Raw genomic sequence first — 24,671 nt, 5'->3', positions numbered from 1 at the left:
CTGCAGAACAAACTCGGAGCAGGCATTTCCCAAACACAACCGTGCAGGAAAATTACTCCACTCTGAGAGTCATCCTGGATGCATAAATAGTGTCTTTCAGTTTAGTGGTTGGAAAAAAAAAGATTAAAAATATGAAAAGAATTTTTAAAGCCATTTCATCAATGGTATTGAGTGCCATGGTAATCACGTGGAACGGAAAATAGCCTCTCCGTTTCAAATAAAGTCAAATGACGGAATTCTGTTTATCTTTGCTCCAGATATTCTAATGGCTCTAATCAAGAAAGTAGATATTTTGTAAAACAGATTTCTCTGACATCTTGTTAGACCTGTGTATTTTTACAGAGTTCTCCCATAAATGGAAATACAGGACATAAGTAGCTTTCACTAAAAGAAATACTAAATGTCTTTTGTTATTGCCACACAAAGTTTTAATGAAACACCTCTTTAACACAGAACAATCCTGAAGCACCATGTTCCCATTATATGTCATCCACCACATATATAAACTGATACCACAGGATTTCTTTCAAAAACTTTAGGACTGGAATAAAAAGAACCAAGTTTAGCAGTAACCTGCTTTATTAAAACAACTTCTTTAGAGGAAAAAAAAGATCAGCAATGAAATCAAATCAATTACCATCAAGCTGCTCTAGCTCACATTTCTACCCATATTTTTCTGTTTCTACTTCCATAATACTTAGACCATTTATCTTTAAAAGACAACAATTTTCTGAAAGGATTTATCCCACTATCAGTGTGCTATACAGGGAAAAAAAAAAAAAAAAAATCAGACCTAAAACTTAGGCTATAATAGTGCTGATGCAGGGATGACCTTTTATGCTCACATGAACACACTTTTTCATATTAATGTACCTTTGAAGCTTGTTTAGGACCACAGAATATATATTTTAGTGAAACACTTTAAAGAAACATTCTTTTGACTGTAATGAAAAAAAGCAACAAAAACTTATTTGGAAGTGGTGACAAGTGAAACAAATGTTTGCATGATTCTATCATAATTTTTATTAAAAAAAAAAAAAATACCCTAGCAGTTACAGATGAAAACTAACTTAAGTTCCAAGTGACAGAGCTCCAAACTTTTGAAGTGCCTTGACAGGTCAGACCTCACGCTTTACAACTGGGACAACCATATGCCCACATTTGGCAAGACTGTTGTGGTAACTATAGCATAAGGACTGTGAGCCTTCAGAAAAGACGGAAATGAACCTGGCTAAGTACTGATAATGCAAGTTTAAAAGCTCACTGCTATGGTATAATGATAGAAAAAGTACTTCTTGAAAAAAATTATATGTCTATTAGGTAATCTAACAAAGCTGTAACAGTATACAGTAGAAATGTAATAGACCTCAACACTTAAAAGACAGATTGTTACTGTACAGGACAAGCCCAATCGTTGGATGCATCTATTTCACAGTCTTCTAACCTATTTGCATCGATACTATGCAAAAAAAGTGTGCAAAGTGGTAGTGTTTTCCCAAATCAAATAGCTTCAGCCATTCAGATTCACACCCCTAACACTTTAGGATGCTCACGGCAGTTACCAAGAACTTTAACCACAGTCACAAACCAGTTCCTTCAAACACTCTTTAAAGTCAGAAGGAAACTGAGGAACTCCCAACTGTCAAAGTGACAATTTAAAGCATTTTTCTGTGGCTGTTCCTGCTGGTGAATAAACTTCATTGCTAGAAAAAAAAGACTAAGCTAAGACAGAGGGAATATTACCCTTCCTAAACTGAGAGTCCAGCTGACTGATTGTCATTGTTACTGCTACAATACAGGTTTTGACTCAAAGAATACTCTAGAATTGGCAACACTGAGGTACCAAAACTCTGCATCCTTCACTATATCAGGGATTTGCCCCCAATTCCAGAGGGCCTCACATTTGAAAAACAAATGTTCTGAATTATTCAGAGTTCTTGCCGTCAGAGGTAATGTATTAGTTAATCATGTCACAGCTCTGGTTACACTTTGAGCAGAGGCGAGTGGCTCATCTTCTAACACCAGAAAACAAATTCCAAGTCGTAAAAAAGAAAATTCACTCAAGAGATCTGAATCACTGCAACAGTTCCTTATTCTTTTGTTATGAAGAAATAGTTCTAGGTAGCCTTCATACCAAGATTTTTAATGAAAATCATGTAACTAAGCACAAATAATAAACTGTAGTTTGGCATCAAAAGATGTCAGTGACTGGCATCAAAAGATGTCAGTGACTTTTATGCCTTTAGGTGATTTACTATCACTAGCTTTTATGACTAGCTTAAACACTTACCTACTAATTCCTTCATGGATATCATTCACAGCTGCCAACAGTTTCTGCAGACCTAAAAAAGCTTCTTCAAATGAAGACTTTGCAGTCATAGTTACTGTGTTGGGGTCCAACTTTTGGAAAATTTCAATACTAATATTAAAAAGAAACAAAGAAGAGTAGTTGAAGAGCAGTTAATAAAAATCCTCAAAATTCAGAGAAACCCAGGCATCTATTGTATGCACTGTATCTTGACTATTAAAAAACCCCCACAAGGTCAAGTGTAAATCCATACTAAAAACCGTGTTAGGTAAAATAGCCTTAGAATAAATGGTAGAAAGACCATGCCATACAATTGTACTTTGCCATTTAAAATTTTCCTTGGCATCTATATTCTATAAAAGTATTTTGCCTTTTAAATAAGTAGATTTATCATTAAACTTCACTTGTGAACACAACAGTCTCTTCATGCACGCCCTGAGTAAGCCTCTCAGAAGCTAATTGTTAGGTCAAAGAAGCAAAGTAAAGTATACTTTCCATCAATTTTACAAGCAGTTTCACTTTCCAGATTTAATGGACTGTGCTTGACATCTCCCCTGCAATGGCTGTGTTGGGACAATGAGCTGCAGTGCACTCATGAAGAATTACCCCCACAGCTACAAGGTAAGTAGTATTTTCTTGACATGAGCAAGAAGAGTTCAAAGTGACCTTTGATTCTTAAACTTCATCCTCTTTTCACAGCATGGTCCTTTATAGGTGACAAGAGCCAACAGTTCTGTTGCATTTTCATTATAAAGTGGTACACCTGAAGGAGTCTTTCCTCGAGGCCTACACGAAAACTTCAAGTTCATGATTCCTATCCCAACACTGAGACTGTTCTCTGGTGCATATCCTCAGCTGATCTCAACACCACACCAAGCCAACTCCTAACCAGCTTCAATTCAGACTGATCTGCACTGGTATAAGACACAAGGAGTATGTTGGTGCATTATCATCATAACTGTTTATTAGGCAAGTCCTTAACAGACCACCAAAAGTGAAGTTCCTTTGTGCTTGACATAACTGAGTCTCTCCTTTGAAGAGATTTTAGATTAAGACTACAAAAAGAAAACACAGCTTCTATTTAGATTTTGTGATAACATCCAAAAGAATGGTGTCTCAGTGACTTTCAAGCAGATTTTTCAAAAATAACTGAAATAATAACACTGGTAAAACATCTAGGTGGAGAGGGGGCGTAATTTCCCGCAATTATGAGTTTATATGAGAAAGGGAATTCATCACTAGATTCTGCATTTGCATTTTAGAGTGAATGATTTTGCTTAACATGAAAATATATTGTATTTCAGATTGATTAAAGGTTAAAAAAGTAAATAATATTGCATAAGCTAGTATACCTTCACATGATTTGAAAAGAAAATAACCATATCAAAACTTAGAACTTGAATGCCTCTTTTTTATGGATAAAGATGAGATTTCCATGGATGTCCAACATTTGTGGCTTGTACAGCATTTTCAACACTATTCTCTAAAGCAACATATTTCAGCCACTGTCCAGAAAAAGAGCAGTAGACTAGACAGATCACTAACTGCATACACAGAACAATTTGCATGCTCCTAACTTCTTTGACTGACAAGTTGTATGATTTTTTTATTGTCAATTTTCATTAATTACTAATAGCTTCTTCTCTAAAATAGGGAAAAAAAGCAATTTTTAAAGTGCATTTGTTTGAAAATTATGTAAAGTTATGTAGTGTGAACTTCTTTAGCACACCGTACCTGTACAAGTTTATTGTATTCCATACACCTTCAAGGACTGACCAGATTTCCTGATGCCTGTTTTCTTGAGCTACATGAAAGCTTGGATGTGGCTTTTTTTCTTCAGAGCTTTGCAGATTTGGTGTCATTGCTTCCATTTTTTCACACACAGCATTTTCTGAAAGAACCATGATGTCTTCTGATAAATCCTGCTCACTGTCTGACCTCACCTTATAAAACAGTTTAGCAAACAAATAATGAATGTATTTGGTTCCTAACTTAAGAAAAGTTGAACACTTCTACATTTTTTTTAAAGCAATGCTCAAAAAAGCAAGGCCAAACTCTTCTAGTCATAGCCACCTTTATTCTAGTCTCTGTCTCTAAAGCATCTCTCAGTCTTTCTTCTATATATATTGGTATTTTTACAGAGGGGAAACTGAAGCAAAGGGAAACCCTATACCAAAGCTTTGCAGGCATGGTAAGCTGATATAAACGAGAACTGCTTCTTACTCTTACTCCCTATCCCACGGCTGGATGGCACACTGTCCTCTGCAACAGCACAAAGTATTCATCTACTCATTTAGTGAAATGGTTCAGAAAACGTGTCCAGGTTAAACTGAAACTGATCTGGCACAACCTGGGCTGTATAAGGGCAGTTCTCTGGGAAGTCAAACACCTGTCAGGACAAGGGCAGGAGAAAACAATTTTTCAGACAGAAAGTCTGCTTCTTATGGCAGCACCGTTCACAGAACTGTGGGCCAAGTGGCTGACAACAACACACAGAAGCGACAGCACAGTAGACAATGAAGACCCCCCAGATCATCTTTTTTCTCCTTGACCACCTTCTTCCTTCCCCCTTCAGCTTTCTCCAAAACTGAAAAGAACTTTTTACAGATATTCTGACCTGTATTCTTTCCCATATATAGAAATGCTTCAAGTTATCCATGCTCATTATTCCATTTTATGCCATTACATACAGTAACCACAAAGCAAGACACTGAAATTTCTTCCACAGCAACTCAAGAGATAAGCTGCAAGTAAAGACATATTTCTCAAGACACAAAAGGTGTCAAGACACCCCCCATTAATTATCACAAAGCATGATACAAGTGAGTCCTTTCTTCACATATAGCACCAGAGCTACTAAGACAATGAAAGCTGAAACAGCACACCTAGGAATAGCAGTATTGGATCAATATCAGAAGTAGAAACAACAATTTTAATCTTTAAGGCCCTTTTCAATCCGCTACAAATGCAATAGAAAACTAGGATATTTTTCCTGAAAGCAGCTAAATGATGTTTTTCAATTACTATCCCGATACTAACACCTTCATATTAGGGGAATTAAAAAAAAGTCTACCAAGCACATATATAAGGGCAGAAATTTGCTACATGAAAATAAAAGTTAAATTTGAGGTCTATTAATTTTGAAAACACTCTAGCAACAAGATTTACAGCAATAATTTGTTGAAATTATTGAGAACAATTTATAAATCTAAGCCAAATTTTTAATATGAACACGGAGCAACTTCAAGATGATGTTAGGTGAACAAATACTAGAGCTCCTCTTACCTCTGTAAATGTTTGGTATAGCTTATTCACTTCAGCATAAGCCTGAGGAAGTACACCATTATAGTCTGACCTTGAGCTGAAAGCATGGAGTATTTTTTTTGATTCCTGGAGCAAAATACACACCATTGAGGTGTCAATTGGTTTACCTGATATTTAGACATTAATATGGAAAAAAAAAGTATTAGATGCTAGGAGTTATCAATCTTAGGAGGCAAATATGATATTCAAATATCTGAATTAAATGAAGCAAAGCCTTGAAAATGGTTCAGAAACATTAGATAAAACAGTCTCAGGAGAAACATGTCAGGTCAAAATTTCTCATTTCTTAATCAAGTCTTCCAATTATTCCAGGATCTAGAAGATCAACTGGCATACCTAAAATTATTCTGCAGAACAGCAATATCCCAAAAGAGGTATATGTGTTAAAATCATACTCTTAAAGACGTTTTTAAATAAATTAAATGGGCTTGGGGGCTTTTTGTGGGCTTTTTTTGAAAACAAAACTCCCTACCCTCATCTACCACATTAAGCAGTCTTCTCCATAATTTATTTGGCAAATGCAGATAATTTGGCTACACATAACATGGTGGCATAGGAGGGAGAAAGATTACTTGCTTTTTAAAAATAGTTCAGAGACTCTGGTGACCATTAACATATATATATTCATTAAAATGTTTTTCCCCAATTTGTGCAGGTATATAGAGATGTGTGAAAGATTCCTACACACCTGACAGTGTCCATACATTTGCTTTTATTGTCTTTGTATAAAAAAAATAGAAAAAAAACATTAGAATCCTGAATTTAAAAAAAAAAAAAAAAAAAGAAAGAAACATTTCCAAAATAATTTTCATTATTTTTACAGGTGATATTTAGGCTATCTGGGACCACAGACTGGACAGACTTGATCTCGACACAAGCTTCCTTTTTCTCCTTTTAAAATGTAATCCATAGCTCATCAATTTCAACTCAATTTTGGCTTTAAGGCTACAAAAACAGTGCTGGAATTCTGCCACTCATCTGAGGAATAAATTGTGGATCAATACAAAAATAGATAAGACTGTCCAAGGTATGGCTCCATTTGGATAATCTTAAACTGAAATAAGAGATCAGAAGAGCATAGAACACGTTACTATTTAAACATACAGGGTACATGCCTTTTCAAAGTTATCTACTTCTGTAACTAGTAAAACCAGAACAGTGAGGCTTTTTACAAGTTAATTAATCACTCTCAGAGATTCTCACCTGTACAAAGGTGTTTATCGAGACATTCAATGGCTGAAAGTAAACTCCTTGGCACAACATAACCAAAAACAGCCATCCAATGTTTTTTATAACACTTCAGCAAGTTTGCTAATGTCCATGGTGGCTTCAGATACAGTATCTGAAAGATAATATGTTATAAATTCAAAGACTGACTTTCATACAGACATATTCCGATACATTTCACAACTGCTCTATTCTTCAATAATGTTATGGTTTGTGCTTGTTGGAGTAGAATTCCAATGATTCCTCAGAAATAAGGCCATACTCAGATTTAACAAGTTTATTAAAAAATATTTCATTTGGGTTAAACAGATGCTCATGTAGAAGCGTTCAGTGTACAATAATAATCTTTCAACTTTTTCATGATTTTTGGTTCCCCTTTCGTCAAACATTCCAAATAGTCTTTAATTATCCCTTGAAATGATTTAATGTATTACTTGTGTACAAAAGCCAGAACAACAGTAAGTATGCCTTTGATTTTCCAGTATTGTTAAAAAAGCAAAAATAAACAGTTTTCCCAGATGCGACTATATATAAATGAAGTAATACGTGCATTTTGCAATAAAATTGAAATTTATTACTACCATGCGAAACCAGAGTTTGGAAAGATGTTAACAGGAATCAACTAAGTTAATTAGAAGTGCCTAAACCTTAACAGCTAATCAAAGCTCTATCTTGTGGGACTACAGTCATCCCACACAAATGATACTGGTTTTTAATTTTTGAAAACCACATAGGTTTATCTGCAATAAATTTAAACTTCAAACTAACCCTTACCAGCTATAAAATAGGATCTAAAAAATAAAGAATGGATGATTTGAAAGTGCCTTGTACATGAGTAATTATTTTCTGCTAACAATACTTTTGAAAAACTGAGTGTTTGAGGTTCTCAATAACATCATTGTAATTCTGTATCTACATTGTAACCAGTGTAGCCAAGAGCGATTTTATCCACATAGTGTCTAAAAGGCTCTGTTCTGATGGGAAAGAAGCGCCTGCAAGAACAGTGCCTCAACATTATCTAAACCACGATGGAATAAATTTCTTGAGGGATGTCTTCACAATGCAGTGATTTAACCATACTAGAAAAGACAAAATAGAAATTTAAGGCAACACAGAAACTTCTGAAAATTCACACTGAGCAGCCAGCATCTCTGTTACCATAATTATTAAAAGACTATATACTGCCAAATAGTATAACCTGGTTATAATATGAAATAGTTAAACTGAACACTGAACTGTTTACTGTTAATGAACCACATGACTTGGCTATCTATCTCAGCACAGGTACTAATATGATTAAAATACCAAGGACATTTAAACCTCTTAATACTTGAAATATGAAGATAACATAAGAAACCACCTCCATCCATAGGTTTCCAAATGCAATTTTCATTTCAGTCTCCAAAATACAAGATAAAGCTTCTCCTAAGTTCTTTTCAAGGTCTGGAAGTATATTTGGGAATCGTGCAGTAGGACCAACATCACCTCCTTCTGTTTTCTTGAATTCTGTATCTGTCAAACCAACGACAATAACAGTTACTTATTGTAACTATTTCTATACCTAACTTGTATTAGTACACAAATAACCTGCCCCATAAATAAAGACAGACTGCACTTTATGTTATAAAGCAGATGGACTACATCTGATTAGGTGTCAAGTATTTCTAGTTATACCCACTTGTACTGTGGATGTTTTTAATTATGAGCTACTAACCAAGAAGATTAATTTCTCCAGAGCATTATTAATTTGTGATCTTACTCCACATTTCTTTTTTCCTTAAATAACTTAGATTATACCAGCCTGGGGGGTTGTTAGCAAGTATAAGAAGATCACTTCTTAATACTGTAAGCGGTATTTGTATCTTTGGAAATATGAACAGGGAAGCCAAGAATCAAGTTCTACTGTCTGGGATGAAAGTAGAAGTATTAGCATAAAACCTAAGGAGTGATCTCAGCATATTGAATTTTACGATTACTAAGAATAGGACCCAAACTGGCTCAACTGGAAAAGCCCCTTCTCAGTCCTAAAACATTCAGGATACCTTTTAAATTACGATAAACACAGGAAATGCATTCTGTTTTTCTTTCTAGAAAACAAAAATGTGTCCTATTTGAATCTCCTAGAACTCTAAGAGACAGATGCTTTAATAAAGGTCTCAAACTTTCAGAAAACCTTTGAAAAAAATAAATCTGATCCAAACAAAAAGCATTCCTAAGAATTTAAAGTATATGAAAGCTTAAGTTATAGTAGAAACTATTCTCCCGCTCCTACACTGATTGCTATAGGTCTCAAAAAACAGCAGATGTATACATGCACATTAAACAAATTTATCGCATTTTGACTGTTGTAGCTCACCACAGTTCTGGTGTCTGTTTACGTTCAGATTCTGTAGAGCAGTAACCAGATCAGCTTTGCAGAATGCCTTGACCTCACTCACAATGGCTTTATTACATAAATTTTTATCATCCCTAGGAAAAGAGAATTAATTATTGACATAAAACTGGTATTACTACATAGTACATAATAAAAGCAACACACTGAAAAACTGTCTTTGGTAAGCCTATTTCCTGAGCATTATATATGAAGTTTTTTTTCTCAAGCATTTAGAAGCAGTTCAAAAAATCAAACCAGAAAATTAAGTAAAGCATCTATTCTGAAAAAAAAAAAGAAACATACTGAAAAATGTTTCAGGTTCTAGGTTTGCTTTAAGAAAAAAACAGCTATAAATACTACAGCAATGACGCCTAGTTGCTATGATCTCAGAATGCAAACAAGGAAATAATTCCAAGACAATAGTTTCTTATTTGTTATAATAAATTCTCATTTTCTACACCTTTTTATTGTTCTGCTAGCCAAATCATTGCCTCAGATGCCACCCTGACGTACACACAGCTTCAGCAGAACTACTATAAAGATGCAGTACAAAGTTGGCTCCTAGTATTTTCTCAAAAATTCCCATTGCTTATATCGATAAAAGATAAATAGATTTTCAGATGAAAAGCACTTCTGAAGTCACCTCTTGTTCTTTACTCAGAGAAACCCAAAATTATTATCAACAGCCCTACCAATATTGTGATTGAAAGAGTATTTTCAGCAGCAACCCACTCCACACGTCAACTTAAACAAACCAACTGATGCCTGCTGTCTTAACTCCACTTACGGAAACTGTGTAGGAAATGGTTCTAGCAAAGACCAAAGCAAGCTGTTTACAGTACTCATCAAGGAATATTAGCCCTTTAAAAAACTAGTTTCATGTGTCTTGTATAAAATTGAGAATCAATACTCAGAAGTCAGCTGTTATCCTCACAAAACAAAGGCAAACCTATCTCCACCCTCCAAGATCAACCTTCAATGCCTCTCATCCTCCCCAAACCAGAGAGGCAAATCTATCTCTGCCTTCCCTCTAAGATTAACCCCTGACAATATTTATCACTGTTACAAAACAGGTGAGCAGAAACAAAGTAACTGGATCTCAATCATTAATGATTTTTTTTTTTCCTATTTTTAAGTCCGGTAACACTTTTTATGAGAAAGCGAAGTAAAATCTCAGAAAGCTATGCTTCAAAAAGTCTTAAAATTGAATATTGATTAACATTAATTCTACTTCAGGCCTCAAGCACATAAAGATGATTAAGTCTACAATCTTTGTTTTATTATATCCTTCTACTCTAGCTTTTAAGAGGGTAATTGCTCTTCAAAAAGCTTACTTCAGACACAGCTCCTCATTTTACAGTATGATTGGAAAATAGCGTATTTAGCATGAGTCTAACTTAGACCTATTCAGAGACCTAAAACCACACAGGAACTCACGTGCAGAGTATGACAACAGCTTGAGGAAAGAGGTTCTGATACTGAAGACAACATTGTAAAACACGATCATCATTGTTCTCGTCACTCAGGCCATCTGCAAATTTAGTTAAGACAGTGCTGACATGTTCAGAAGTAACTCAACTTAAGAAATACCTCAGTGTTGTCATGGAACTGTTTTTAAATTTAATACTCCCCAAACAATGACACAGAAGTGTAATCCAAACACAAATTTGAGCTTTGAATTCTTAGGTACTACTCCACTCAAACCACTATGGTTTGCCAGAAAATGTCAAGTGAGACACACAGAAATTTGACTATATTAGATTTTGTGATGACTGAGTGAAAAATAAAAGCACACAACATATCCTTAGCTCATAGGTAGAAGTAACTAGATGAATTTTCATTAAGTAATCCCCCACTTAGCAACAGATGTAGCTAAAAGTGAGAAACAATTGACAAAACAATAGTGAACAAAGCACTAATCTGAATAAGGTATTTGCATCCTTGGATAGGCTCCGAAGGCTGCTGTAAACTATTAGCTAATTTTAATTAGAGTGAAGACTGTAGTAAACAAAAAATCTAGTGCTAAGGTTCACACTAGGTGAACTGCAAGGATTAAGTACCCAAAACAAACTAATCGCAAACATATTACATATTTTTTGAGAAGCAAGCTGCATGGATTGCCCCCACAATTTTGAATCTTGTTTTTTGAGACACATGTAGATGAACTGGACTGCAGGGATAGCTTTGTCCCGAACATGCTGCAACATCTTCCCCTTCTTCAAGTTGTCCAACTCTTGTAGAACGACCCAGGGAATTATTAATGCAAGTTTGCCAACACCTGGAATGAAAAGAAAAAAAAGAACACAACCACAAAAGAAAGACATTGTGAAGAGCCATGAAAACTACTACAGATAGATAAATATGATATTTGAATTAAAAGTTAAGTTCACATATCTATCCTGCCAGCAGTTTTCACATTCCATGCTCAAGAGTATCTAGCATTAAAAAATAAACTGAAAAGGCCAAGTTCCCTCTAACCTAACCTCAAACTGGCATTACGTTGGTACTGTGTAAAAATGACAACATTAGGCGAATGAAAGGAAGACAATTTTAATCAACAGAATACTTTGACAACAGTGTATAGCAATATTATAAATTTACAGCAATTATCATCTTGTCACACACTCACTGTAAGATGTTGAAGCAAGGTAACAGCAGCTGAAATAACAGTCTGAAAATACCTGAATGACCACAACAGTCACTATGCCATGATAGTCATCAAATAAACAGAGCAACGGTTTGCGCTAACTGACAACCAGCATTCCACGCCAGGAACAGGAAGTATGGATATTGCCCCATGGATTTATTCGTATGTAAGTAGGGTCTGAATTTTAAAACTATTATATATGAAATACATGGTAAATCAGAAATGTAATGACTGTCCTCTTGGTCCACTGTGGCAGGTGCACCCACCCCTGATGAAAGACTGTTGAGCCACCAGATTTGCTAACTCCGGTGAAATATAAAAACATCTGCTGAATTTGGTCTCCAGCGAAATATAAAAATATCTGCTAGTTCTAACAAATATCTGCTGACTTTGGACAGACTCAGATAACCACAACATCTGCTGATTTTGGTCACAACAGGGTTGCACAGCTGGCTATTGTTAGACACACACTTTGGTCGAAGGCTCAGACCCTCAGCCAACGTGGACAAATGTGACCATATTTTGATCACAGATCAGAATCAACTAGGATACAAATGGAGTCCCTCCGGAGGAGAAATGGCACCAGTCCTCCTTGGAGCACACATCTGCAGTCGGGGACTCTCTCCTTGGGTTGGGATGTTGCCTGAGGTAACTCCTCAAGATTGAAAGCCCTCATCAGCAAATCAGGTGAGTGATTTGCACATTTTGGGTCACTGTTTCTAAAACTTGAGAATTCTTAAATTGGTCAGGCAGTAATTAACCTATCTTACATCCTGAGCCTGTGGTTTGCTGATATTGTCGAAGTATTAAATGATTTTTGATTAGAACACAATTCCTTAGAGCTTATAAAACCTACCTAAGTTAATTTTGCAAGCCTCCACAACATTAATCGATGTAGTAACTCAACAGATGGTTTTCCTTACCATTTGTAATTTTCTATTAGATGCAAACCATTGTGCAAATCTGGGACTAGGAATGGAATCAGCTGCACGTACACTCCTCTAAGAAGGAGTTTAGGAAGCAAGGGTTTAAAAGCAAGGGTTTAAAAGCAAGTCTGAACCTCATGACTCAACAGGAGGGTCTCCCTGACAGTTTTGTCTGACTCTGTCCTCTATGCAGTAAATATCAAGTGAACCTTGTCTTTGAATCTTGTTAAACCACTGTCACATTTACTACCAAACTTTGTTAAGTCGTACTTTTACAAATTCATGTTAAAATCCCTTTTACTAATACCTCTGACAGTGATTCGTTAAGTGATCTAAATCACTCATCTGTGACATCCACCCATGACAAATACTTCAACCATTTTCTTTCTCATGTACATTATAAGAATACAATTTTGAAAAAAATGCATTGATATCCATCTGCTTTGTAATAAATAGGTAAGGAATCAGCAGTCTTCTGTACATAATGGGTCTGGTGCAGGACAAGAAACTGGGACCTGCAATATTCTTAAAAAAAAAAAAAAAAAGGCATCCCATACCAATGCAACACCAATGCAATATTCTAAAAAAGGCACCCCAATGCAACACTACTCCTAGTATGGGAGAGAGAAATAGTCTGACACATTCCTGAAAATTACTCATGCCCTTATTAAAGTTATCGTCCAGGTGGCCAGAATAAGTGTATTCATTAGCTGAAAGCATCAAAGCACACTAAGTATTCTGATAGATACCAAATATGTCTACCAACAACGGACACACATGATCCCAATCCTGCTAACATTAAATCACTAAAAGCTTCACAATATATTAAAGCCAAACATTAAAGCCAGAGTCTGCACTCTGAATTCCTGAGAAATTGCTCACACATCTCATGAATTCTGTGACCTTTACCAAGACAGAAATAATGACTGCTTATCAGATTTTAAAAGTTTTTAGACTTTTTAGACTACAAAGAAAATCCTAAAGAGATTAGAAACTATCATTACCGTTAGTAATGGATTAAATGCTTAAAAGTTTGTTTTTACAATAGGTAAGACTTATTTATCTCTAAGAACTCATGCACATTCCTGGGAACATTGATTCTCTGTAGGTATAAGCATAGTGGGTTCTACATGCATAGCTGAACTTCCCCTAAGAGTCAGCCTCTTAAGTGTGAGCCTTCTGCCTCTATATGAAACCTGCTGCCTTTTGAAGAAGCCCAGAGTTTATTTTTCTTCACATAGCCTTAAGTTCTTACAACATCTGTTTTTTCTTAAAATGTCTTATTTATCACCATGTATTCACATACCTGGTATATCCTCAGATTTCAGGGATCTGACAAACTCAAGGTGACTAATCATTATATTTGTGTCAATCACGACCAATATGTTCAGACCAGAAGTGAAGGCCTCTGGGAGGGGAAAAAAAAAAATTTTAAAAAAGAGAAAAAACCCAAGCCAGTTGTGAAAAAAAATCAGTTGCGTACTCTCTACTCAGACCATTAACCAACTGCAATAACTATTTGCAAGTAGATACCAAAGAATATCATGACATACCAGCAGAAATATTTAAATCCTGTTCTGGTAGATCTATTTCCATACTTGTAAGTTCTCCACAAGTCTGTGCTACAGACAGCGTCATGCTCTTCTGAACACGAGCAACATGCAAATCTTCAACTATCTGCATCTACAATGAATAAAAATTTGCATATATGAAATCAATTGCAAGTAATCACTTCTGAATTGTTCCCAAAAAAGATACCATCACATTAATGCTGTTGTGTTAAAACCGACTAAAAACCAGCATGAGAAATTTTAAGTTGGTACAGCAAATGTAAAGGAGGACCTTCTGCATATCCTCCACTATAAGTAGTCCACAAAAGATGTCTAAAATATGGCCTACAATGAAGATTTGTTTATGAGCTTTCTATCTGGTACACAAAAACTTTGTTCCGTTTTTTGCTACACTGACTACAAATTTCCTGACAGGTGCTTCTTACTAAAAACCCATCTCTTTTCCAATTTGAACGTTAGAGGATAGAAAACAAGATAGCTAGAGTATATAAGCAAATACGAAGGCCCCCTACATTGCAGAGAATAACAGAAATGCAATTCTTCCATCTCAGGAAGTTCCCAATCAGCCGTACTTTAGCAAGTTTGTTTAGTATTTGAAAAAAATGCTCCACATTTTTTGACATGTGGAGCATGTTGACATAAGGCAACAATGTAAAATACTAGGAAAGGTCATGAAATTGTCCACCTACACAACCTCAGTGCCCTGAGTTTTTAATACAACTTAGAAGGGTTAAATTAAAGCATTACTAACCTCTTGGTCTGTTTCTGGGATCTGACTGTTTTGAAGGGGTGGGAAGACTTCAAGGCTCTGTAGAAAGAATTAAAAAACCCCCATACCAACATCACAGAATAACAAGGAAGACTGAGGAACAAGTGATCCTCATGTCAAGAGTTTTGGAATATAGCTCTTTAGTGTTAAACAAGTACATCACTAACCTTTTGGACAGACTTTATGGTCTCACCTTCTTGGTAGGAGGCAGACATGCATGGTACCTCAACATTCTAGAAACAAGTAGGAACAGAAATAGAACATGTATCAGTCTTCTAGAGTGCTTTTTAGAGAACACTGAGTATTCCCAAGCAAACTGAATAGGTAACAGAAAATGTATTTTTGAGATCCATGAAGCAGCATCTACAGGGTTTAGAAGGACAGACTTCTTTTTAAATAAATATAGTGGTTTACACAGTAAGTCTGTTTTTCCAGTGTCTTGTAGGTTTGTGACTATGTTATTCTCGCTCTGGGCTTCCCAGTACAAGATAGGCATGAATTTAATGGAGTGAATTGTACAAAGGGTTGCTAAGACCATTAAAGGACTGGGGCATGTCATACAAGAGGCTGAAACAGCTGGGATTGCTTGGCCTAGAGAAGAGAAGGGGGAGTCTTATCCAGGTTTATAAACACCTGATAGGAGGGTGTAAAGAAGATGGAACCAGACTCTTAGCAGTGCCCAGAGCCAGGACAAGAGGCAATGGGCGCAAACTGAAGCACAGCAAATTCCATCTGAACATTAAAACCCCCACTTGTGAAGGTGCTCAAACAGGCTGCCCAGAGAGGTTGTGGAGTCTCCATCCTTATGAGATATTCAAAAACCTGATTGGACCACAGACCTGGGCAACCTGCTCTAGCTGACTCTACTTGAGCAAGAGGGCTGGACTAGACAATTTCCAGAGGTGCCTTCCAACCTCAACGATTCCACATGTAATTACTATCTTCACATATGCACAAAACGATCATGCTATCGTAACGTGAACTGAAATCTCCAAAAATGCTAGGCATGTTAAATGAGAACAACAACAAAGTAACCACACTCAAGATAAAGTTGAGGTGCAGTTCAGGCTAGAACTCAGAAACAAAACAATTACAACCAAATATGAAGTTCTGCAGGAAATGTACAAATTTAGTCCCAGATCTACCCGTTCTCCTGGCATCACTTTGCCAGCAAGGAGAACCTGTTTGGCAGTCAAATTTTCATTGGTTCAGTTTATTCATTCAAGAAATGATACAACCATGTCAGCTCAAAAAAATTTCTGTTGATTTATATCTAAATTGAAGCATTCCACATGCCCAGCAGCCAAGCAAAGCTATGGAAGCATACGTGCAGACACAGCCCTAATACGCGAGACTTTTATTCTTCTAGTTTGTTTAACCATTTAGCAGAGCAGAAAAACATTTTAACGTGGTTTACATTGCAATCAGAAAAATCCAGCTAGTTGGCAACACAATCCTGTTTGAAATCTGTAAAACAGTATGTATATAGAAACTGCCATTCAGAAACTAGCCTGAAACACCTACCTGCATAATAAAAAGAACTGTTTTCTCATTACCTGCTTAAAACATAATGCTGTGGCTTCAAAGTCCCTTTCTTCAGTCCCTGAATTACCAGTAGCTTCATTGGTATCAGAATCCTGTTTTTTCCATTTACAAGAGTCCCATCGTCGCAGTGTTGAATAGTGTGATGGTGTATGTTTATTCCCATGCCGTTCTTTCTTACGAAACTCCTTATATTCTTCTTCATATTCTTCTTCCCAAGTCCTAGATAATGTATTTGGCTTCTTGGTGAAAGGCTTTGTAGAGGTGTTAGATGACTTTTTTGGAATTCTGAAATCTTCACTCCGTTTTTTTGATCCATCTGCCTTTTTATGTGGTACACGTGAATCATACACATATGACTTAAATTTTTCCAGCGTAGTTTGTTCCGCTTTTAACTTTAGTTTGCAGAGTTCAACTTCCTCTGTCTTTTTCTTCAGCGCCTTGTGCCTCTGAACTGCAAAGCTATGCCAGAGTCTTTTTCCTTCTGTACCATCAAAAATTTTATTATAACTTTCTTTGCTAGTAGTCACTACATCAGGAGTGCGTGTACTTTTCCTGTGTTTAATTTCTTTGGCTTTAAATTGGATAACTATTCTCTTTTGCTTTTCAGCTTGGATTAAAGAATTGTCTGTGGATTTGCTTCTATTTGGAGATTTTCCTTGGGATCTTCCATCAGTGCCATGAGAAATGGTAGAACTTTGGTCTTGCTTCTTCTCTTGCCCATCTTTCTCTATTTTGAATCTATAGAAACATAACAAAAGAAGTATTGTCATCTAGCTCAGGTAATGTAAAAGAACAAAAAAATAAACACCAAAAAAAACCCCAATCTGCCCTTGATTTAAGCACTTACAGCTAAGCATGTGTACTAGTTTGGTATGTTCTTAAATAGGAACTTGCAGCAACATCTGTCCTTTAAAATTGTTTGATACAGCATTTTTTCTACTTACATTTTGCCTAGCTGCACAGCTTTTTAGCTTACAAAATAAAGAAAAAGCTTTTTCTGCATTCACTAGCTATTGGTTTGAGAGATGCCCTACAAAGTTTTGTTTCGTTTTATCACACAGATAAGTCTTAAGAGCAGTTTAATGGCACATGAGGTGCATTACCCTAAAATTCAAATGTGCAGCAGCTCAGCTTGGTCACACAGTGCCAAACACCGCACAGCATTCAAACAGTGCAGGATAAACAGACTGGAAAGTTTGGAAAAGGAATGATTGATGGGAATATAGTAATATCCTACAGAAATCATGAACGATATGAAAACTGAATAGGAAACTTTCTTATAAGAGCAGAGAAAGTACTCGATAATTTTATCATACAGTAGGTTTAAAATATCCAAAGAAAGCTTCTATCCTACTCTATAACAGTGTTGTCAGTAATGATAGGGAGGTAAAGGCTATCTGACAAACTCAACCAGGACAGGTAATTAAAATGCTCTGACTGGCCTCCAACTTCTGACTTAGGAGACCCCTAACTGGTTCTTAGAAGCTGGAAGGGTGTAAACAACAGGCAAAATCATTTTGTACTTGTCTTGTTTCACATATTCCTTCCTATGCAAGCCCTACTGGCCACTGTCAGGAGGGAGGTAAAAAACTGGACAGTTTTGGCATAAGCATAGTGTTATGGTTGTATCATACTGTACTAACAAACAGTGTTTAACAGCATGTATACATGCAGCTAAACATCCTACAATTTACAACTCCAGCAATAGTAACAAGATTTTGTCATGGTTAAGAAACAATCAAAAGCTTTTCCATCTCAGGATTCATGCGAACATTCTCACTTTACATGAATTAGTTTCCAAATATTGTTTACATTTGCTACACTCGAGGTGAAAGATTGCTTTTGCTTTCTTTGCCTTGGAAACAATTACTTCAAGCACAGTCAATAATTTCAGGACTACAGGAAACTATTAAAGGTACAAAGTTCAATGAAGAACTATACTACAGACTTCACTGGAGCCTTTTCTTGCTAAAAAAAAACCATGTAAAGTGAAATACAGTCCAACAACGCAGTGCTCAAGAAAAAAAAAAAAAATTGATCTTTTTATAACAGCAGTGTTGTAAGGATATAATTCCTACCTTACCTGAACTGTAGTAGCATACATTAGAGTTAAAAACAATAATTCTGAATCCTGTGTTCTCAACTATCTCAAACTTCCCCCTCATTAATGAAATGCCATCAGTTAAAATACCATTATTTTATTTCGTGAAGAGGTCAAACAGAAGTCTTAAATTCAGTATTAAAAAAAGCCTGTGATTGTTTTATTTTTAAGTAGTTCCATTTAATGACAGAACAAGAATTTACCTCTGAAATTCTGTCTCTCCTTTCATAGTATGGGTATAAGATCTTGTGTCTTCAGAGTCCTGAAAGAGGAAAAAATCTAAGGGCTTATTATAAAGGAAACTGCAGACAAAAAAACCCTTCATAAGATAGAACAATCTATTATTTCATACTGGATTCACTATGATGTTGAATAAGTTAATTTTGAAAAGGCAGCCAGATATCTTGCTATAATTTAGCATTTAGATTTTGTTGTATTTAATAACATCACAAGGGGAAAAATTAAAATGTGACACACAGTTCTGGGTTATAAAGAGAGAAAGCTCAACTAATTAAACACATTTGCGATTCATGTGTTTAAAATACTCTACAAGTATATTAGTATGTAAAATACACATTTTTGTATATTTATAAAAATTCTTAAGGAAAAGGAAGTTACCTGAAGATTACTTCCAGCTACCCCTTAGGCAAGGCCCAAGAGAGGATACATCTGTAGGAGGTTTTTGTGCGGAAAAGATGTGTTATTCTCATCAGATTTAATAATTAGGTGGAACGGTGTTAAACTGCAGTTATGTAGGCCTCCTTAAGAGCAAAGGTAGTCCCCAAACAAAGAGTCTGAACAGTCCTTGTTTATAAAGCAAGTTATATCACTGCTTGGCATACCTATATTGCAAATTGCATCGTATTTACGCTGCGGAATAACTGGAAGGTGACTTTGATCAGGTCAGAACTGAAAGCAGTTTATTAATGCAGCTATGGGAAAGAACTGAGAGCAGCAAAGCGACAGACTCTGGTGATATGAACTCTGTCCCACAAAGCACTTAATTTTTATATACTTTTGGGTTATATGCTTCAATTTTCTCAAAACTGTAGGAGGACATAGGAAATTATAACAAATAAGGAAGCTCCAGACAGTACATCCTTTTACAAATAATTTACTCCTTCAGTAATTGGGTCTTGCTGACTCTGTGAGGCCATTAGGTCACTGCTGTGACCTAGTTAGATTTTCCTAACTAGAGAGGCCTGCAAGGGCTTAATGAGGCCTTAAGCTAGTTTACTTCCACATTAGAAAGCACTTCCTTAAAAAATAAAAGGGTTGCAGAAACCAGTGGAGTCCTAAAGAATTAAAAGAAAATTGAGAACTTCTGCCCATGGTTGGTTGTGGAGTTGTAACTGCAGTAAAACCAATGAAATCGTAACTCAGAAGACTGTTAAAGGCTGCTGCCACTGAGAATTGTATCGATGCAACCTGCTGCAGGAAGACCCATTCAACTCATACGATTATAATCAGATAGGAACTAAAGTGTTTTATTGGTTTATTATCAACTCAGTTAACTGGCAATCAGTGAACTACACACTCTGGATCAAGACTAGCAGTACAACGGAAAAAACTATAATAACATACAATTACAAAATGATGGTACCAGAAAGTTTTAATCTCGTAGCCCTCCATGACAGGCTTTGGCACCCACACCCATGCAGCTGAGGACATGGGTGCTCCAGCTGTGTGTGCACCCATGCCACTTCCTACAATCCGCTAATGCACGTGCTCCAGCCGTGGAGCTTCTCCATCAGGGCAGGGGGAGGCTGTGGGACAATTCTGGCAGTATCAAGACTAGCTTGACTGCTGCTCACTTACTGCTTTCTCTCTTCAAGGCCTACACTCCTAGAACCAGAAGTTCTCAGGATGTTTATAGCATTTCTTTTCAATCTAACACCTTCTTTTATCAAGTTTCTTGATAATTCCCTGATTCTCACTTAATTTGGCTATTTTAAGCAAACTTTCTTACTGTTAGTTTCCTCTTAGCATTATCAGTTTGGGGCAAATGAACTTCTGGAGAAGACTGGTTGTTGCATTTAGGGTGAGAATAAATTTGGTAAGAGATAAATCCCATTGCATTCTAGCCAGTCCTCAGAGATTAGAGGGGCCAGGGGCAACTGGACTTAGCCCTTAATAGGTATGTCAGTTGGGGCCATCACTATAGGTCTGACCCAGCCCAAGCAGCCCATACACTGTAAGTCTGGTTGCATTCAAGAACAGCAGTCAGATTCACGAATAGTACAGTTTATTTTCATGCAACATCTACAGATTCCTTAAGATTGCCTACGATAAATGCACAAACTGCAGGTTGGCCCTGTAGCACTACACAAAAGAAAAAGGATTGCAGTCACACCCACACAGTTCCTGGGGATACACTCAGCGTAGCCGAGGAAATCTTACCAAAAGGTGTCCCTTCTTGGGCGGGGGGGGGGGGGGGGGGGAAGAGCACAGACCCATCAATCTGTCCCCGCTTTGGTGTTGGATTAACATCCCTCCCAGTTAGGGACAAACTTGGGGTGCTATTTATCTTAGTAGGTATGGGTGAGTGGGTGGGACCATAGTCAAGTCATTAGTTTTTGAGTAATGACATAATTAATTTTGTGGCGCCAAGGGGTACGGCTGGGTATCGTGGGGAAAAAAAGAGGGAGGACAAGAAGCAAGGTCGACTTGGTGCAAGGGGTGCAGCTGGCTTGTGTGGGGAAGAAAGGAGGATGAGGCACAGAGTTGGCAGGTTGCTACAAAAAATCATCTTTCAAGAGAAACGAGTAGAAAAGGAGATAAATCTGTCCTTGAAGTGAAAGAATGGGACCACACAACCTGCACCCCGCTTCGTATTCCTCCTTGGCGCCCAATGAGACACAGATCACTGGACCTTCATCCCATCCTCCGTTTATTCTGGGCACTCTGTGTCATGTATGTTTTTGCAGATTTCTTACTCACACTTCCAACACCTAACACTGGTTTTAGGTGTTCTGTTTACAAACCCATGGCTATCGTATCACCTGGTGTTATCCAGGCCATGTCACCAAGAGGTAGCTGTGCTGACTCCTCCAGACATCTCTGTGTAAAGCTGTTCTAATTTATGCTGTGACAAATGTCCTTTCACTCATACTCACGAACTGATATAGCAAACTGCTAAAAGCCAACAGGCATAAAGTCTTCTGTAATATTTGGTCATGCTTACACCACACAAGAAAAAACCCAAAGCCCTTACATAATCATGCCTAAATATGACTCTACTTAAACAACTTACTCTCACCTGTAAGAGCTGAAGATACTTCTTATCCCTACTGCGATCACATTGAAGAAATACTTGCTACTATTCAGAGGCTTCCTATCTATTTACTGTTATTAGTTTATGTTCCCACTGTTTCTCACACTGCTCAATGTCTGCATATTTAACACTGTCTCAGACTGAAGTCATGCAACAGTTAAAACTATTTTTCAAACTGGTATAGGCATTAGCAATGGCAATACAGCTATAGTACAAGGTTTTAAGCCAAGTTTTTGCCTTTGTATTACAGAAGTTAAAAAAAAAGCCACCTTGGGATAAATTTATGTTAAAAGACTAATAATAATGTTAAAAGAATAATAAGAAGAAATTCAGGAGAAAAAACAACATTTTCTACATGAGCAAAAGGCTTCTAACGTGTAAATCAGTTTATAAGGCCATTGTATCACATTAATAAACACTTCTAAACATTTGTTGAGACATTTTATAAAAGTTCTCTTATTTCATACATACCTTACAAAATCCAAGGGAAAAAAAAAATCTAGCAAACTGAAGTATGGATTTATTAAACTACTGATTTACTGGATATATATTACAGTACTGGCAAGAAATAACTTCCCAGGAGGGGATACAAACAACAAAAAAAGAATGGGAAACTACACAAAAGTGGGACCAGAAAGATTATCACCCCTGTAGCATCTGCATTTTAGAAGCAATTCAGTGAAAGCTTACTCACTGGATACAAAGATGTTCCAGAGTATACCAAGAATTGTGGCCATTTATTTATGTCTCAATGGTTAAAAGGAAGTATTTGAGAGTTGCTTGCTAAAATGCTGCAAATTTGTGGTTAATCAGAAAATTAAGATATACAATCCAAGATGAAGCACAATGCAGGAAAACAGTAGTGGGCTTGGTAACAGTTGTAAGCTCAACTTTCCTCAATCAGGAAGACAGACTAACATAAAAAAAAAAAATCTCTTATTTTCTGATACCCACACTACCCATAGCCTCTGGAAAAAAACCCCATAAACTAGAGTTATCTAGCTAAACTTGGCAGTTATCTGAACAATTTAAGCCTCCTGCTGTTCTTAATGACCCCACCTTTAAACCTGATTCATCCTCCTACCACAAGACTGCTAAACAATTCATGCTCTTCTCTTGAATCTGAAGGTGCGAACTAATATAATGGTAATAGTACAGCTGTTCCTACTTTGTCATCATGGCCATCCAGACAGTCTTCCTTTCCAGTTAATTTCTTCAGTTTCTTTTTAGACATCTTCAAATCCTAAGAAAAAAATAATACTCGTCTTTTGTTTTCCCATTACAGATCCACAGCAGATTTCAACACAGTTAATTATTCACATCTCACTATGAAGAGAACTTCACAGAAAAAAAAGATGGCAATTACTTTACCATCTGCTCCAGAGACACATATTTTGTACCAGCAAACAAACATACCAGACTAATACAGACAAACATCTCCTAACATTTAGTCATTGTGGTGGTACAGACCTCCCTCCAGCCCCAAGCCACATTGCAATGCCAGGGCCAGCCAACACACTGCTCTCTTGTCTTGGATACAAGTGCAGCGAGTTGGGGTGATCTGGCACTTTCTTGTCCTTTATACAAGAGCAGTGAGCTGAGATATCAGGTACTACCTAACCATACCTGAAACTCCTGTTGCCTGGGAACCATATCTAAAACTCCTGCTGCCTGGATTGTAGCCCACTTTGGAAGATGCCAGAATTACCTGACAAGAATTGTGGCCAAAATAAAAAATACTAAAGTCAATCATCAGAAGGTCCTCTAAATAGCAATCCTAAGTGAGACCCTTTGAGCTCTCAGTATCTCCCTCTGAGTTGGGATGCCTCTTAGGGAAGATTTCACAAGGATTTCAAAGAGTAGATTCCGCAAATATTTCCAGGATCATCTGCTGATAGACGCTGATGAGAAGGATGTTGCTCATGTTCAGAAGAGGATGGCACAGTCTGTAGTACAGACTTGTGACGAACTTAAAAGCATGGAAATAGATCTGCCAGAATGGGGTGGAGGGGTTGGAACTAGAAGAACTTCAAGGTCCCTTCCAAACCAAACCATTCTATGGTTTAAATATTTATTCTGGTATGTCATGATTTGATGTTCTCAGGTATCTACTTGCAAGTTGTTACCACTACTTGACTTCTGTCTTTAGTCTGAGCAGTTAAACAAGTTGAGAAAATACACCACGAAAAACCCGTTCAGATTAGAGGGCCAGAAATAGTCCCAAAATGAACTGCTCGACCAGAAATAACTGCACAAAAAGGAAATTGTATGCCTACCTGGTGGGACTAGCAGGTGCAATGCAAATGACTGAAGGACAACAATTTCCAAATTACAAATGCCTGACTCACTAGCATTAAAACAGTCATTTAAGTCTTCACCAGTTCTAGATGCACCTCCCCTCACTGACACCAACTGAGGACGTTTGGTTTCCCAGCACCTCAGCATAAAGGAATAAATGGTAAATGACAGTATAAGGCTACTGCTGTTAATTTCTAAAAATTAACACTGCCAAATAAGTAACAGAAGAAGGTGAAGGTAGTGCACGAGTAGTAGAATTAAGGGCAGTTGTTCTAGAAGGACAAAACACAGCAAAGGTTATCTATGT

General features: G+C 36.8%; 1 protein-coding gene across 1 annotated transcript in view; it reads right to left on the bottom strand.

Moving 5' to 3' along the window:
• Nucleotides 1–24,671, bottom strand: part of SWT1 (SWT1 RNA endoribonuclease homolog) — a 41,368-nt gene that overhangs the window by 15,913 nt on the left and 784 nt on the right. The window contains exons 2-16 of the mRNA XM_074907053.1: nt 23,235–23,309; nt 18,996–19,054; nt 16,703–17,429; nt 15,314–15,379; nt 15,129–15,185; nt 14,360–14,489; nt 14,113–14,214; nt 11,323–11,511; nt 10,671–10,764; nt 9,216–9,328; nt 8,220–8,371; nt 6,836–6,974; nt 5,594–5,739; nt 4,043–4,251; nt 2,291–2,419 (exon numbers count right to left, since the gene is read on the bottom strand). Coding sequence (XP_074763154.1) covers nt 2,291–2,419; nt 4,043–4,251; nt 5,594–5,739; nt 6,836–6,974; nt 8,220–8,371; nt 9,216–9,328; nt 10,671–10,764; nt 11,323–11,511; nt 14,113–14,214; nt 14,360–14,489; nt 15,129–15,185; nt 15,314–15,379; nt 16,703–17,429; nt 18,996–19,054; nt 23,235–23,300 — 2,378 coding nt within the window. The 5' untranslated portion in view covers nt 23,301–23,309. The remainder of the gene's footprint in view (nt 1–2,290; nt 2,420–4,042; nt 4,252–5,593; nt 5,740–6,835; nt 6,975–8,219; nt 8,372–9,215; nt 9,329–10,670; nt 10,765–11,322; nt 11,512–14,112; nt 14,215–14,359; nt 14,490–15,128; nt 15,186–15,313; nt 15,380–16,702; nt 17,430–18,995; nt 19,055–23,234; nt 23,310–24,671) is intronic.

The sequence above is a fragment of the Athene noctua genome, chromosome 5 (genome assembly GCF_965140245.1).
Source record: "Athene noctua chromosome 5, bAthNoc1.hap1.1, whole genome shotgun sequence".
Taxonomy (NCBI): Eukaryota; Metazoa; Chordata; class Aves; order Strigiformes; family Strigidae; genus Athene; species Athene noctua.
This window is presented reverse-complemented; position numbering and strand designations above follow the sequence as displayed.